The sequence below is a fragment of the Salmo salar genome, chromosome ssa08 (genome assembly GCF_905237065.1).
Source record: "Salmo salar chromosome ssa08, Ssal_v3.1, whole genome shotgun sequence".
Lineage (NCBI taxonomy): Eukaryota > Metazoa > Chordata > Actinopteri > Salmoniformes > Salmonidae > Salmo > Salmo salar.
Genome location: NC_059449.1, coordinates 15,086,015 through 15,103,506, shown reverse-complemented (window position 1 = coordinate 15,103,506; position 17,492 = coordinate 15,086,015). Strand labels below are relative to the sequence as shown.

General features: G+C 45.1%; 2 protein-coding genes across 3 annotated transcripts in view; both read right to left on the bottom strand.

Annotated features, from left to right (window-relative positions):
- Nucleotides 1-304: 304 nt before the first annotated feature.
- On the bottom strand, nucleotides 305-3,840 carry LOC106610245 (chymotrypsin-like elastase family member 2A). The gene is made up of 6 exons (XM_045722612.1): nucleotides 3,835-3,840; nucleotides 3,619-3,713; nucleotides 3,373-3,466; nucleotides 2,980-3,175; nucleotides 1,308-1,468; nucleotides 305-496 (listed from the first exon to the last, which is right to left on the bottom strand). The coding sequence occupies exons 1-6, from the start codon at nucleotides 3,838-3,840 to the stop codon at nucleotides 305-307; spliced, it is 744 nt and encodes a 247-aa protein (XP_045578568.1).
- Nucleotides 3,112-17,492, bottom strand: part of LOC106610241 (cubilin) — a 29,489-nt gene continuing 15,108 nt past the window's right edge. The window contains exons 8-24 of one of the 2 annotated variants that reach the window (XM_045722809.1): nucleotides 16,869-17,090; nucleotides 14,761-14,901; nucleotides 13,468-13,710; nucleotides 12,407-12,577; nucleotides 10,518-10,627; nucleotides 10,153-10,253; nucleotides 8,329-8,606; nucleotides 7,255-7,421; nucleotides 6,897-7,080; nucleotides 6,239-6,457; nucleotides 5,391-5,525; nucleotides 4,858-5,079; nucleotides 4,460-4,642; nucleotides 3,835-3,946; nucleotides 3,619-3,713; nucleotides 3,373-3,466; nucleotides 3,112-3,175 (exon numbers count right to left, since the gene is read on the bottom strand). In XM_045722809.1, the coding sequence (XP_045578765.1) occupies nucleotides 3,894-3,946; nucleotides 4,460-4,642; nucleotides 4,858-5,079; nucleotides 5,391-5,525; nucleotides 6,239-6,457; nucleotides 6,897-7,080; nucleotides 7,255-7,421; nucleotides 8,329-8,606; nucleotides 10,153-10,253; nucleotides 10,518-10,627; nucleotides 12,407-12,577; nucleotides 13,468-13,710; nucleotides 14,761-14,901; nucleotides 16,869-17,090 (2,429 nt within the window). In that variant the 3' untranslated portion in view covers nucleotides 3,112-3,175; nucleotides 3,373-3,466; nucleotides 3,619-3,713; nucleotides 3,835-3,893. The remainder of the gene's footprint in view (nucleotides 3,176-3,372; nucleotides 3,467-3,618; nucleotides 3,714-3,834; nucleotides 3,947-4,459; nucleotides 4,643-4,857; nucleotides 5,080-5,390; nucleotides 5,526-6,238; nucleotides 6,458-6,896; nucleotides 7,081-7,254; nucleotides 7,422-8,328; nucleotides 8,607-10,152; nucleotides 10,254-10,517; nucleotides 10,628-12,406; nucleotides 12,578-13,467; nucleotides 13,711-14,760; nucleotides 14,902-16,868; nucleotides 17,091-17,492) is intronic. The other variant, XM_045722810.1, reaches the window with a different exon arrangement.

Sequence of the window (17,492 nt, the reverse complement as noted above, 5' to 3'; positions counted from 1 at the left end):
GCATTTGCTAAATGACTCAAATATATTATGAAACCTCTTGGGGCCTGCAGTGTATAAATACTGTAGTGTTAAACCTTTATGAGTGTAGAAGGTAGGATCAAGCTGCCCTAACAGGATCAGATCATTCCCCACCTACCTAATAGAGCGTGTTACGCGTCAGGTTAAACTAATCTGATCATAGCTCTGTGGTTAGGTTCCAATTCCAACCCACACTATCCAGCCTGACAAAAGAGTTCTGAGATGAGTAATTATAATCTGAACCTAGATCTGCGGTTAGGTAGCAACTGAGATCAGTGATTTTGCCTTAGTTTAGCGACTTCTCATAGATGAACCTCTTCATGTTATCATCAATCCAGTCGTTGAAGGAGGACACTCTGGTGAACACAGAGGGTTTCTTGTCCTTGATACAGCCGAAGGCGCCGAAGCTGACGATGCCGTGGACCTCCCAAGGGTCTGAGGCTGAGGGTTGGCAGGCGAAGGGTCCACCTGAGTCACCCTGCAGAGGAGGAGAGGAGAGAGGGGAGGTGATGAGGAGAGGATCGAGGGGTGAGGAGAAAGGAGAGTGAACATTTGAATGTAACTATAGATGACAACTAAAATATTAAAAGGATTGAACCAGCAACTGTCCCAAAAGAGTTGGATTACTTTTATCGACATAGTCTTGCAAAGAACATAATCGCTAGTGAATTATTTTCAGACATGAATTCACATCATAGGATAGGAAGCACACGTACTCAACGTACTCAGGCTACTAAGGCTATACAGTAACAAACTACTTTACAGAGGGAAAGAACAACACAGAATAGCGCAAGAGCTGCTGGGTAAAATACATAGCAGCACGTGGCGGTCAAAGACTCACACTGCTGTCATTCATATGGACCTCATTATGACAGACAACTATGTAGTTACCATGCTCTTTGTCCTCTGTCCCACCACAACAACAAACTAATTAAACCATTATCAAGGCTGACTGATCACAAACAAGTGCTATGTGCTGGGTTACATAATGCATTCCAATCAGGAGAAACCACTGGACTGTATTATCATTGTGTAATATAATAACAAGCCACTTGGTCTCGGTAGAAGCCAAGGTGATACAACCAGCCAACTCCCCATAACCTACCCTTACCTACCCCAAAACTAAGCACCAAAGCTGGTTAGTTGGGTTGAACAACCAGGCTTTCTCCTAACCCCTCCTAGCGCAAAACGAGCCACTCTCTGGGTAATAGGTTGTACCACCAGGCTCTCTCCCTTCCTCCCCTTGCCCAAAACGAGGCACTGTAGCTGGGTAGGGGTCCGTAGTCTACCTGGCAGGCTGACTTGAGCTCGTCTGGAGACTCGTATCCGGCACAGATCATGGAGGGTCTCAGGGTGTCCCACCAGTAGGCTGGCTTACTGCAAGTGGCGAAGGGGACGATAGGCAGGGCTGCCTGGTTCAACTTCTCAGACACAACAGGGAAGAGGCTACCTGGAGAGAGAGAGATGGGAGGAAGGGGGAGGGCCGGCGTGTTAGGGGAGTGGCTAGACAGGCATGCCCATGTAATGTTCCCATGCAAATGTCTATAATGACCATTACAACTGCTGTCTAATTCAACATGGTCGCCATGCTAGCTAGCTTCTTAGCTTGCAAGCCTCGCTATCCTCATTGAACCCGTTGTGAATAGCCTTAACATATCACTCCTCCTTGTATCTCTATACATGACGGATCAATAATGGATATCCAGTATGTCTACCAGCTATGTATGTTATAGTCCTATACTAGAGTAATCGCTGAGAGTCAAATGGGAGCTCAGATAGATACAGCAGAACAGAAGATGTTAAAGTCAGATATAGCATTGTATGTTTGTGTCGCTGCCTTGTCACTGTGTGAGAGGTTGATTGCTTTCTCTGTCTCTCTCTGGGGTCATCTGCTGCAGTGCTGAGTTGATTTAGACTCTATACGTGGTGTCAATACTGTGCTGAGTTGATTCAGACTCTATACGTGGTGTCAATACTTTGCTGAGTTGATTCAGACTCTATACGTGGTGTCAATACTTTGCTGAGTTGATTCAGACTCTATACGTGGTGTCAATACTTTGCTGAGTTGATTCAGACTCTATACGTGGTGTCAGTGCCTTGGAGTGCCACCTGGCCTCATGAAAACTTTATCAGCCCTGAAAGGAACATGACACACCCAGTCAGCCAACACCAGGCTTTGCGTTAATATTGTAGCCTGCTTATAATCCCTCCTAGGAGAGGAAAGCTCTGTTAACGTCAGTCAGGTATCAAGTAGAGTGGGAGCTGGGTGAGATGGGTGGAGCTATCACTGTCAGTTTGAGGAGAGGTTTTTTGGGACTGATTGTTATAGCATCATAAAATAGTTAAAAGTTTAGTCTCAGCAGAGGTAGCTGTTGCTATGCAATATGTGCCGTGTTTTTAAAGGTGTATTTAAATGGTGTATTTTCAAATGTGTCTTTGAAGTTGTCACGGGTGTCGTGGGGATTGGACCAAAACGCAGCGGGAACGTGTAAACTCATCTTCTTATTTTATTAAAGAAGGAAAACAAAAGAAACACGTATACAAAAACAACAGCCACCACCACCACTAAACAGCCCCGTCACGTGCACGAACACAAAACAGGAAATAACTACCCACAAATCCCATAGAAAAAACACCCCTCTTAAATAGGACCTTCAATTAGAAGCAACGAGGAGCAGCTGCTTCCAATTGAAGGTCAACCCAATAAACACCACATAGAAATAGACATACTAGAACTAACATAGAAATAGACTAAGAACATAGCCCAACAAACCCCGAAACACTCTAAACAAACACCCCCTGCCACGCCCTGACCGAACAACAATAACAAACAACCTCTTTTACTGGTCAGGACGTGACAGAAGTGGTGTGTCATGTATCTGAATTGCAAGGGTGTGTGTATGTGCACCTACGAGTGTGCCTATTGATAAACTACTATTCCTAAAAACCATAAAAACATACCTTTCTCGTCGCCCCACCCCGTGACGTAGCAGGGTTTCCCAGCAGGCATCAGGGCGCCGAGCGCCGGCAGACACACGGGACTAATCTCCCTGGTCATGTTGACTGCAGAGCTCAAATGCACCAGGGCGATGTCGTTAGTGATGTCCGTCTTGTCCTGCTCGTACACGAAGCCCTTGTGCCTGATGATGCCGTCCACCTGGAGTCAAAGAAATCAAATGGAACTTTATTTTTAAAAAGTAATAAATCGCAACCTACTTTACAGTAAAACAATAAAAATGAAGGAGATAAAAAACAATCAATGACAATACAGAAAGAGAGACATCATATTACAATTTATACTTAGATAATACATGCTTTTATATCTCAATAAATAAACATTAATATGCTGTTCACCTTGTAGCAGGCCTCATGGTAAGGGAGGTCCCGGGACGAGTTCATGTGGTGTTTACCCAGACACATGCGCCAATAGGTGGGGTTACCCAGAGGCCTGGATGGGGTCGAGGGAGAAGGGATTTTTGGTTAAGGTTGAAAAGTTAAAGGGAGTTTCTATTATTACTAGTAACTCACATTTTGGGATTGGATAGAATAATGTGTTAATGTGAGGTTTGTGTGTGTGTGTGTGTGTGTGTGCGTGCTTACGCCATGAAGCAGTGAGCGGCCGTCAGGACCCATTCCTTGTGGATCAGGGAGCCTCCACAGCCATGCATGTAGGGGATGGGATTGAACAGAGTGGCCTGAAGAGAGAGAGATTCATCAACATACATGATTACACGCACACACACAAACATGTAGGCACTAGTTGCAAATAAGTCCTGCACACACGCGCTTGTGCACACACACTAACCTAGGCCTCACCTGCATGGAGACTTGCCAGGGCCAGGAGTGGGGCACAGCCTCTACCCCGTTGACCACTCTCAAGGTGGCACTACTGGGGGGACAGCAGGGCTGCCACACGTCTCAGGCCAGCCTATAGGAAGAAGAGAGAGACAGGTAAATATACAGTTAATAAAAGGTACTCATGAAAGTCTTTTCAAAGTGTCAGTCAGTGGGAAATGTCACCTTGCTGTTGGAAAGGGATAGCCACTTATAACTGAAGTCTGGTTGAGCTGGCAAAGCTCCAATTGATGTACCTGGAGACAATGTCTCTGTAGTAAACATAGCAGTTGTCCAGATAAACTTCCCATGAGGAGAAGGTAGAAGTTGGCCATTTTTATTTAATTTAATCTTTCTTTTGACAGGGAGTCATGCTGAGACAAAGGTCACTTTTACAGATGAGCCCTGTATTCACATCAATATTTACATCAATACATGAAAAGCAAAACACAATCATAGAAAAACACATTCTCAGTAAATGGTCCTCAATCTGCATTTGGCACAGATCTAAGGTCAGATATTTTTATTCCCCCTAATGGTTCGTGTTAGGATTTGTGTCAGGGTAATCTGATCCTCGATCTGTGGTTAACCAGTGGTTGTAACTTACTGATAGTGATGTTGTCCCATTGGTTAGCGGGAGGGGGAGGCAGAGTGGGGAACACATTGGGATCGGTGGTCCAGTAACCACGGAAACCCTTCTCCACATTGGCTTGGTTGCTGAGGAAACGGACCACAGCCGTGTTGCCGACGACAGTAACCTTGGGGGGCGGGGCAAAGCCACAGAAGCGACCTGCACAGGTAACCAAGTACAAATAAGAAAAGTATGTTATTGAAGTAATGTAGATTTATCACATGTACTTAGTTACATTGATCAAAGTAATGCACCCTTGAAAAAAATGACAATTTGTAACTTGAATCCACAGCAGTTTGCAGAAATCCAACAAAATATCCTCTATGAATTCTATTTCAATGGCGTCTCTATTGTGTTATCGCTATGGTACCAACCTTGTGAGGTCAACCCTGCTCCACCGTAGATCTCCACATAGTCCACACACTGTCCCAGCTGGTTCACGGCCTGCACCTCAAAATGGGTGAAGACAATGTGGATGTTCTTAGCTGAGGGGATGGAGATACGCCAGGTACACACAGCCTGGTCTAGGTAGTTGTTAGGCCAGTTAGGAGAGGTGACTTCTCCCTGCTCACTGCTGAAGACACCTCCACATGAAGCTGTAGGGGGAAGTGGGAGAGAGGAGGGTGGGGAGAGTCTGTGTGTAAAGACTTTGTGTAAATCCATAAGAATGTTAGACTTAGTGGTGAATCTGAAGGTGCACCTAAGCAGTGATCTGAAGTCAGATATGTATTCCGCCATTGCCGCCATATGGTGAATGTTCACATTAGGAGGGTTGCTAAAGGTGCTGATCCTAGAACTGTGCTTAGAGGCTTCTTCCACAAGGAACGTCTGTCCATTCACCCAGCTCCACTCACCCTGGCTGGGGTCCACAGCCTTCCAGGAGACCCTGAAGCCCAGCTCTACTCACCCTGGCTGGGGTCCACAGCCTTCCAGGAGGCCCTGAAGCCAGTGTCCACCACCTTGTTGTTGGAGGTGAAATAGAGGCTCAGTCTGTCACCGATACTCACTAGGTCCTGAGGGGGAATGTGACTGCAGTAGGTACCTACAAAGGAGACATAAGGAGGTTATAAGGTGACATACTGATGTTATAAGGTGACGTGGTGAGGTTATAAAGATACATTAAGGGGTCATAAAGAGACATGCAGTGCATCACTTAATTGGTCTCCTCTCCTTCATATGTACTGACTTGAAAATACAGGATATAGAGAAGCAAGATCTTTCTGATACGAGACAAATCAAGGGTTTCAAAGGCTAATCAAACATTGTTGGCTGAATCTTTTTGTGCAAACATAGTCTCCTGGGCCTTAATCTACAACTGTCATTATGATAACGACAGTAATCTGTCTACTGTGATTAATGATATTCAACTACCCTGTTATCAAGTCCATCAATATGTGTCCTGGCTGACAAAGCATATCAGTTGTTGAAGAGACAAGAGCATTCTCTGTTACAGCTTTCTTGTCAGTGTTTCATCTTGCCTTCCAGTCAGTTGTACGGCTGCCAGAGCAAACAACTTGACTCTGAAATGTCATTTACTCTTAATCATATTGGAAAGTAATGACATTGACGTGTTTGAGGTGAGACACAATAAAGCACACAGTAATCTCATTTATCAGACACAAGAGACCCCGCAAATTAATCGTCAGACAGGGTGTGTGTGTGCTCACGCAAGCCACAGACATATGCACACACCCCACATCACCTACCCCCCCTCCTCCCACACACACCAAAGACCCTTACATACGGCTGTACTACCTAGGCTGGCTAAGCTGTCGTTGATGGTGACCTTGTCGTTGAGACACAGCCGGGTGTCCTCCAGAGAGAAGTTGTGGAAGTGCAGGTGGACCAGTTTACCGTCGGGCACCTTGATGTGCCACTGGCAGTGGGCACCGTTACTGTAGCTGCCCGGGTGCCCCATGCTGGACAACACGCCGCTCTCGCCAGTCAAGTCCTTTGGCCCGCCGCAGCCAGATGCTACAAAGAGAGGAGGAAAGGGGATGGGGAGTAAGTTGAAGAGAGGACAGAAGGAGAGATGGAGAACAAGAAGGGACAGAGAGAGAAAGAGGGGGGTCGAAAAGAGAGGGAAAGGAGCAGAAAAAAAGATGTCCCACCACTGCAAATCAACCAAAAAGTTTGATATTAGAAACCGATTTAGACCGGTTGGAACCAGTTCTCGAGTGGCGGAGCGGTCTAAGGCACTGCATCTCAGTGCTAGAGGTGTCACTACAGAGCCTGGTTCGATTCCAGGCTGTATCACAACCGGCCGTGATTGGGAGTCCCATAGGGCGGCGCACAACTGGCCAATCGTCGTCCGGGTTAGGGTTTGGCCGGGGTAGGATGTCATTGTAAATAAGAATTTGTTCTTAACTGACTTGCCTAGTTAAATAAAGGTTAAATACAATAAATAACCTACTGTGCTGCTTGTACATGTCCCTGCGGATGACATTCTCCATCCAGGGGATGTAGGCCGAGGCACGGGTGAACACAGAGGGTTTCCTGTCCATGATGCAGCCGTTGGGACCAAAGCTGGTGATGCCGTGCACCTCCCAGGGAGCATTGGGAGAGTCCTGGCACACCAGGGGACCGCCTGAATCCCCCTGCGTCACATGACGAGGATCAACAGCACTTCATCTTGATGACATCATCAACACAACCATGACATCATTAATCAAATAGTATTTTTTGTATCATGTAATCACTGCATAAGTCAATGGATACGTTTTTGCATTATACACTATAATACTATGCGGGTATATATCCCACTTGAGTACCTGACAGACAGACTTGAGCTCGTCAGGCGAGGTGTAGCCCATGCAGATCATGGAGGTCTTGACCTGGAACCACCAGTAGTCCATCTTCTTACATGTGTTGAAGGGCACCACCGGCAGGGACACCTGGTTCAGGGTCTCAGCCACTTTGGCATTCATGGAATCACCTGCTTAAAAAAGATAGAACCGGTTAATTTATTGTTTGGTACTCAGCTACTTTGGTATTCATGGTATCGCCTGATTAAAAATAGTGCTTGACATTTATTTTAGCCTAATCCTTTTTAGAAGCTTTTTCATAGAAAACTAAGGCTGTGTTTACACAGGCAGCCCAATTGCGATCTTTTTTTTCACTAGTTGGTATCAGATCAGCTCTGAAAAAGATCTGATTTGATTGGTCAAAAGACCAATTAGTGAACCAAAAAAAGATCAGAATTGAGCTGCCTGTGTGAACGCAGCCAAAGAAGTGTGCAGAGAGATCAAGGTTGAAATTCAGTGGATGTATTTTCAATTGTTAACCAACAGAGGGGGTGAAAGCACTGGAAGAACGAACCAGGTTTGGCAGTATGGAAATAGGAAAACTGGTCAAGGAATTAATTATGGTGGTTGGATAGATTTGTTGTAGCTTGTACGTGCTTGTATATATTTGTGGAAGGGAACAGTCATATGTTTTTTTCTGATAGGAAAATTAGGTCACCATCCTAATATCTTGCTCTGACTGTATCCCACTTATCTGCTCAATACATATTGTAGCACCCTTAACCCAACCCCTAGCAACCGCGTCAAGAGATTTGGATCACTTTGCATAAGGTGTTGGGTTGATAGGCGCTGGTCTGGGCTACCCCTCCAATTGGCTCCAATATCATGGTGTCCTCCATCTCCACAGCCGGTGGCATAACATTGATTGTATCTGCACTACACAATGGCACCCTATTCCCTATGCAGTGTGCTACTTTTGACCAGGGCCCATGGGGCTCTATATAGGGAATAGGGAGGAATTTGGGACACATACAATTCCTCATACGAGACAAAAGAGGTCACAGCAAATCGTGGACGTCCCAAAGCCCCACAACCCCTCACCAGTCTCATCTCCCCATCCAGTGGCGTAACACTTCTTGCCCCCCTCCAGGACCTCCTCCAGGGAGGGCAGGCAGGAGTAGGAGATCTGATCGCTGGGGGTCACTTCCCCACCCAGCCTGACGAGGGCGATGTCGAACTCCACCGTGGGCAACATAGGGTTCTTGAAGCCCTCGTGGCGGTAGATGCCCGTCACGCCGAAGCAGCGCTCCGTGTCTTCTGTGAATGTCAGGTTGTGTTTACCCAGGCACATTTTCCAGCGCTGGAGCTCGTCAGCATACCTGGAGAGAGAGAGAGAGAGAGTCACATATATCCTAATGTTTTGTACACTCATTGTATAAACACACACACACTGATGCAGACATCCTCCTTAACACAACCACCTATAACTACATCATAGAAATTGAATGATTTGACTTGGGGATATACCCTTGAAAGGATCTATTTCTATGTACAAAACCAACCACCAACCGACAGAAAAACCTACATTGTACAGAGTTTGCTGGCAGTAGTAGCATACCATCAATTCCTGTCTATCAGCATGGTTCTCTGTGACAGGGCAGAATTAACTCTGTGGGTCATTATACACAGTTGGAGACATTCATTGGACTAACAAGACCCAGCACCAGCCCTGTAACAAGCCTAAGATAAGGACCTAGGTAATGGTTGTGACAGACAGAGGCATAGGCGTCCCAAAGAACTGCCCGTCTGCATTAAGATAACAGGCTCCAGACACAGGGAGGGACATTTTCTCAACTTTCATGGTCTAAAAATACTTTTCTGTTTTGTTTACTTAACAAGACACAGAACAATATTACGTAATGTCAGCTCAGTGGTGTAAAGTACTTAAGTAAAAATACTTTCACGTCCCAAGTCCTACTTAAGTAGTTTTTTGGGGTAGCTGTACCTTTCTTTACTATAGATTTTTTTTTGACAACTTTTAGTTTTACTCCACTACATTCCTAAAGAAAATAATGTACTTTTTAATCCATACATTTTCCCTGACACCCAAAAGTACTTGTTACATTCTGAATGCTTAGCAACAGGGTAGGAACATTTTCCAATTCAAGTACATCAAGAAAAGATCCCTGGTCATCCCTACTGCCTCTTATCTGGCAGACTCACTAAACACAAATGCTCCGTTTGTAAGTTATGTCTGAGTGTTGTAGTGTGCCTGGCCCACTACAACAAGAAAATCGTGCTGTCTGGTTTGCTTAATATTAGGAATGTAAAATGATTTATACATTTACTTTTTCTTTTGATACTTAAATATATTTTAGCAATTACATTTACTTTTGATACTTAAGTATATTTAAAACCAAATACTTTTAGACTTTTACTCAAGTAATATTTTACTGGGTGACTTTCACTTTTACTTGAGTAATTTTCTATTAAGTTATCTTTACTTTTACTCAAGCATGACAATTGGGTACTTTCACAACCCTGTGTCAGCTCAATCAAATGTAAAAGGTACATTTTAAAATCTCAAAAGGTAAAAATGTATGCCAAAATCATCTTGTTTTGTGCACACCATAGGGACATGCTGGCCTACATGTACGGTGATATGTACCTGTGACAGTCGAGGGGAGTGCACATTTATAGGAATAGAATTACCGCCCAACACGGAATGGACCGTTGACTTGAATGGGAATGTCTGTTCTAGTAATTCTGTCTCTACGTCCCAAATGGCACCCTTTTCCCTATATATTTCACTAATTTTGACCAGGGCCTATGCGTCTCAAATGGCACCCTATTCCCTATAGGTCCTGGTCAAAAGTAGTGCCCTAAATAGGGTGCCATTTGGGACTCACTCTGTAGTTTACTCACCGTATGAAGCAATGGGCAGCGGTCATGACCCAGTTCTTATGGATGAGAGTTCCTCCGCAGGTGTGGAAGAACTTGGGCGTCTCCTGACTGCTAGGCCAAACCTGGGAAAATAAAACATCAGCTTTTAAAGTGATAGAACACCCAAATTATTCAATGACATGTTGGTTTCCTTAGCCTGTAAGCAGTCTATGGACAAGGTAAGACAGCAATCCATTCTATGGGCCGTGTCCCTAGACTGCTCATAGGGCAAGGAAACCAATATGTAATTTTGTAATTTGGTTGAACTATTCCTTCAATTGTGAGCCAGTCGTGCCTATTTGTCTTCTAAATAACCCTAAATAGAGTTTAGACAGACAGTGTCTCACCTGCATGGACACCTGCCAGGGCCAGGAGTGGGGGTTGGCTGGCTCTCCATTGACGATGCGAGTGTGGATGGTGGGGGGAATGGCGGGTTTGCCACATGTGGTTGGCCATTCTAGAGTAAAGGACAGAACAGTTGTTATCCTATCTGACATCAGCGATAAGACTACAGGGTTTTGATTTTGTTTTGATAGATCATTTTTCCCACAATCATCCTCTCCTCTCGGCTGTGCCCGACCAGAAACCCCCCCGAGGCAGCACGATGCACAGTCCATCTGTAAAACTCGATTTCAGCAATTGGCTTGGCAGGGGCCCGGCCACCTGGGGCCCATCAAAGGGTAAAGAATGGGGCAAAGGGTAAGAGACAACCAGAGGGCAACTGCTGCACTAAGAGCACTTCATACTACACTGTCTGCATCCTAAAATGGCACCCTATTCCCTATACAGATAATAGTATACTAATTTTGACCGGAACCCTATTGGGCTCTGGTCAAAAGCAATGCACTATAGAGAATAGGGTGCCATTTGGAACATGTCACGGTGTTTACAGCTCCACCAAATAATCTAGTTTTACTACACATCTGGGCACCGAAAATTGAAACAAATGGATCAGCAGAAAAAAAATACAGGATTCTACTGTGATCTACAGACTGATCAGCTGAAATAAAGCCAGGATTCTACATGGTCTTAGGGTCGTTGTCCTGTTGGAGGGTGAACGTTCGCCCCAGTCTGAGGTCCTGAGGGCTCTCGCGCAGGTTTTCATCAAGGATCTCTCTGTACTTTGATCCGTTCATCTTTCCCTTAATCCTAACCAGTCTCCCAGTCCCTGCCACTAAAAAACATCCCCACAGCATGATGCTGCCACCACCATGCTTCACTGTAGGGATGGTGCCAGATTTCCTCCAGATGTGACGCTTGGCATTCAGGCCAAAGAGTTTAATCTTGGTTTCATCAGATTAAAGGTGACTTTTGGAAAACTCCAAGCGGGCTGTCATGTGCCTTTTACTGAGGGGTGGCTTCCGTCTGGCCACTCCACCATGAAGGCCTGATTGGTGGAGTGCTGCAGAGATGGTTGTCCTTCTGGAAGATTCTCTCATCTCCACAGAGGAACTCTGTAGCTCTGTCAGAGTGACCATCGGCTTCTTGGTCACCTCACTGACCAAAGCCCTTCTCCCCTGATTTGACCGGGCGGCCAGCTCTAGGAAGAGTCTTGGTGGTTCCAAACTTCATCCATTTAAGAATGATGAGGCCACTGTGCTCTTAGGGACCTTCAATGCTGCAGAAATGTTTTGGTACCCTTACCCAGAGCTGAGCCTCGACACAAACCTGTCTCGGCGCTCTACGGACAATTCCTTTGACCTCATGGCTTAGTTTTTGCTCTGCCATGCACTGTCAACTGTGGGACCTTATATAGACAGGTGTGTGCCTTTCCAAATCATGTCCAATCAATTGATTTTACCACAGGTGGACTCCAATCAAGTTGTAGAAACATCTCAAGGAGGATCAATGGAAACATGATGCACCTGAGCTCAATTTCGAGTCTCATAGTAAAGGGTTTATTTCTATATTTTATACATTTGCAAAAATTCTCAAAACCTGTTTTCACTTTGTCATTATGGGGTATTGTGTGTAGATTGCTGAGGATTTTTTAAAACATTTAATCCATTTTAGAACAGGGCTGTAACGTAGCAAAATGCAGAAAAAGTAAAGGGATCTGAATACTTTCCGAAGGCACTGTATATACCTACAGTGATGTTGTCCCAGGGTTTGGGCTGTATAGGGGGCTCAGTGGGAAGAGGCTGGGTAAGGGTTAGGTACCTACCTACAGTGATGTTGTCCCAGGGTTTGGGCTGTATAGGGGGCTCAGTGGGAACAGGCTGGGTTAGGTACCTACCTACGGTGATGTTGTCCCAAGGGTTGGGCTGTACAGGGGGCTGGGTGGTGTCTGTAGTCCAGTAGGCCCTGAAACCTTTAGCCTCCACGAAGAAGTCAGTATGGAAACGCATCACTAACTTGTTGCCCTTAGTTGTGATGGTGGCTGGGAGTTGGTCACCACACCATGGACCTGGTAAGTAAAAACAACAATACCAAAAATCACTTGCAAGTCAGTTGAGCTGCTTCTGTAACACTACTACTACTATTTCTACTACTAATACTACTACTACTACTACTACTTCTACTAATAGTACTACTACTACTTCTACTACTGCTACTACTACTACTACTACTATTGCTACTTCTACTACTGCTACTTCTACTACTGCTACTTCTACTACTACTGCTACTACTAATGCTACTACTAATGCTACTACTACTACTACTGCTACTACTGCTAGTGCTGCTACTACTACTACTACTACTGCTACTACTGCTACTAGTGCTGCTACTGCTATTACTACTACTACTGCTGCCACTGCTGCTGCTGCTACTGCTACTACTACTGCTACTACTACAGATGTAGGATCTTAATTTGATCACCCTATTCCAGGAAAACTTTATTTGAGCTGTATTTGGAGGTTTAAAAAGGCTTCTGAAGTTTGTTATTTCCACTTTGAAATTTCAGACTTCATTTTCCCATATGGAAAATGTATCAACCCCTACAAAATATGCATTCATTATAATCCACATAATAATTCACATTTCCTGTTGCTGCATGATTATTTTCCTGCTATAGCAATCTGGCTCAAATTAAGATTCTACATCTGTACTACTACTACTACTGCTTCTACTACTACTGCTACTACTACTTGTGCTGCTACTACTACTACTACCACTACTACTGCTAGTGCTGCTAGTGCTACTACTACTACTACTACTACTACTCTGTAACTTATCATTTTATTTATAAATAACCTTTCATAAAATTGGGTAACAATGTGCTGATGGTACACTAGCTGCAGCATCATTCAATCAACATTCAATCAAATGTTTAAAATCACCATATTTCGTACTCACCGTGTTTTGTACTCTCAGCTCCGTCATTATAGATGTCGTATGCCACCATGTTATCCAAGCATTTGGAAGTGAAAATATCCTTGGCTTCCACGTTGAAGTGGGTGAACGTCAGGGTTATGGTCTTCCCTTTGGGTACCTCCACACTCCACATGCACTCGCTGGCCGCCTTGTAGTTCATAGGCCAGTTCTGAGACTTAATAACCCCTTTTAACTCATGGGAGGCCCCTCCGCATCCCTGGACCGCTGTGGAATGAAGGTGGGGATTAGTGTGTGTACATACTGTATGCGTGTGCGTGTGTGTGTGTGTGTGTGTGTGTGTGTGTGTGTGTGTGTGTGTGTGTGTGTGTGTGTGTGTGTGTGTGTGTGTGTGTGTGTGTGTGTGTGCGTGTGTGTGTGTGTGTGTGTGTGTGCGTGTGTATGTCCATTCATGGGTCAGTGCGTGTGTGTGTAAGTGCATGCATGCGTCCTTGTGTGGGTGTGTGTGTGTGTGTCTGAATGATGATAGTGAGCAGAAGGGAAATAAACAGATTAGAGTAGATGAGCTGCAGCCTCCTCAACATTAGCCAGAGAGCAGAGTAGAATTTACTCAGTAGTAAGCACAGTGTGTCACAGTGATAAACAGCCAGTGCAAGCCTATGCAATGCACCCTAATGTAGCTGGTCGATCAGCCCTGGTATCTGGCTCTCCCTGTTTATTTAAAGATGGAGTGTATGTCTGTTTACTCAGATGGAGCGGGTCCGTGGAGTTTGTAACAGAAATAAACGTTTAATACATCCACTTTACATACATCTTGAGATCTCTTTAAATGTGGGTGTTGACATCCATGAACTGAAATGTCTGAACAACTCAAAAAAACGGTAGTATAATGCCAAAAAAACGGCAAGGTAAAACAGCAGTTGAAAACGTTAAAGCGACCACATCAGAACAAATGACTTAACAAAAAACAAATCCTCCTTCTGGCCTCCTCACCCCTTTCACAACTCAAATGTCAAGCCCTCTGACTGATCAATTCTAATCATGATCAAAGCATTTTCCCTCGTTTGACCAGCGTACTCTGACCTGTGCTTTCTCAGTACTTACCGCTCATACTTCTCCTTCTATGACGTCCCTCCTGTCATAAATACGTCCCGGGGATCTAAAGTTCACTTTATGGCTGGTCATTATTAGAGAGTAGTGGAGCTGCCTCAGCGATATAAGGTGCCTCAGGTGTGTGTGTGTGTGTGTATACAGATTCACATGTGTGCACGTTCGTGTGCATGCGTGTGTGTAAGCGGAGAAAGCTGGGATGATTACCGGCAATGTCCTCAGGATACACAGCCTCCCACTTGGCGGAGAAGCCTCGGTCAGAGAGACGGGAGTCGGACAGGAAGCTCAGGGACATCTTGTTATTGGCACTGACCACCACAGGAGGAAGGACGTAGCCACAGTGTGTGCCTGGGATGGAGAAGGAACGGAAATTAGGAGTATTGGATTGGAGGAGAGGGAGAGAGAGAGAGAGACCTTTTACTAATATAGAAAGATAAGAATAGTAACCAGAATTTGAAATACACAAATGTTAATTTCCATGCATACCAATGTTGGTCTAGCAAAGATGTGAATCATTAGACATTCAAGACATTACAGAGAACAGACAGATTTCTTATGAGGCACGGTCCTCTCATCGATAAAGAACATGTCAGTCATAATGTCAACATAACCTTGACAAATAAGACACATCAATCAAATGGTTTCACGTCACCAAAAGGTCTATGGGTACAACATCTCAGAAAACATACTCCTCCGCTTTCAACGTTTACTACCATCTACGCTACCTCAGTAACTATAGATTTTTTAAATGGAGGAGATCAGAGTTCTGAAATGACACAGCACCAACTGAAGCACCTACAATGGAGGAGTCTGTATTTCTATTGCCCTTTGTCTGTGTGGCTGCCTGGTGTTTTTCTCCTGTACTTGTTAGGTTTAATGTGTGCTGTCAGGGGCCAACCATGCTCTCCTGCTGAGCCCTGCTCCCCCTGGCAGGGGGTCGCACCTGTTCTGACAGTTAGAGCTCCGACAGAGACCTCTGGTGAGGAAGGAACTGACCGTTGCTCACACACGCGCGAGCACACACACACACACACACACACACACACACACACACACACACACACACACACACACACACACACACACACACACACACACACACACACACACACACACACACAGAAGGAGAGCGAAAGATCTGTCATCCTAAATGTTTTGACATCAGCTTGAATACCACACTGAATAGGGTGTAGGGAGAAGTTGCACCTAGACGTGAATCGTGGGTCAGTTAAAACATTTCCTCACTAATGCTTAAGGTTAGGATTGGGGGAGGGAAAGCTGATCCTAGATCTGTACCTAGGGGAAACTTCACCCCAAAGCACTAAATAGCGTTCCTTGGATGGTGTTAGGTTCCAAAATGCTGAGTTTATGACTTCAGCGTCTTCCAAGGGATGTCTTCTTTAACGCAGAAACAAAGCTGTTTCCTCTCTCTCTTTCTGCCCCCCATTTTCTCTCAACTTAACACACACACACACACACACACACACACACACACACACACACACACACACACACACACACACACACACACACACACACGCCGCAGGTGTTATTGTCTGCCTCTGTTCCAGAGTGTTGTGCTAGAGATAAAACTATCAGACTCCAGCTCTCTGATGTGAATAACAAGGAGGTCACATTTACAGTTCCCTAGCCTCGCTCCTTCTCTGGGGAGAGATCCTAATCAACACAGCTTTACAGCCCTGAGGACAGGAGACAGGCACTGGCACACTCAGCATACTAGCCTAGCTTGGTGCTCTGTCCAGGAGTCAAAGTCCCCCTCCTTTTCAGTTCAAGCAACGGGGCACTTTCTGCTCAGCATATGCTTATCTGCTGTCTCCTGCTACTTGATTTGTTTGTTGTGTGTGTGTGTGTGTGTGTGTGTGTGTGTGTGTTTGTCCCTCAGTCGACAAACAGCTTGTTTGGGAAATACGAGGGGGAGCGGGTCATAGGGTATCGGCTGGCCCCCACTGTCGCCATTTGTGGGTTTGGCATAGTGTGGATGGGCAGGCACATCTTATTAACAAGAAACTAGGGGCTGGTAGCCATTTTGGGGTTTGGCTACAGATACTGTAGGTGGGTATTGTGGGTGGCTTGTCTTATCAATGGACTAATGCTGTCAGAGATTACACTGGGTGCCATTTTGGGGCTTTCATAGAGACCGATGAGCAATTTGGACGGTCCATCTGAGTTTACCAAACAACAACAACAAACAACTTAAAGTGTCTGTACTCTATGACACCATTTGTGGCCATTTTGGATCTCCATAATAACACATGAACAGGGGATCCAGGTTGGGTGGACATACTGTAACTTACCAAGCGCCTGGAGGCTGTCAGCAACTACAAGCTTGTCTTCACCACACTGGCCCGCCTCTCCCGTGACGGACATGTCTGTGACGTGCAGTTTGACCAGGAAGCCTTCCGGAACTGTGATGTTCCAGGAGCAGTGAAGATTCCCGGGATACGCATCTGGGAATCCCATAGAATGGATCTCCCCTTTACGGCCAAACAGCATTCCAACACCACCGCAGCCTGAGTCTGTAGCAGAGAACATGAAGCTTGGGTTAGTGATGAATGGTCAAAGCTTAGGGCTATGGGAGACTCCCTCGAGCACGCACACACACAAAAACGACACACCCACCCTATTGTTTAAGCTGCATTCATTCTTATTTAAAGGATAACTCCACAAAAAAACAATATTTCGGTATTTGTTTAATTAGTCCATTGTTGACATAGTCCCAAAATATTTAGCTTGTCAGCAATCAAGTTTTCAAGATATGTAACTTTCAAAATACAGAAATCATCCCGTATGATGCATTTTGCATCAAATGATGCTGCGTTTTGCTTCATATGATGGGATGATTTCTGTACTTTGAAAGTTACATATCTTGAAAACTTGATAGCCGACAAGCAAAACATTTTGGCACTATGCCAACAATG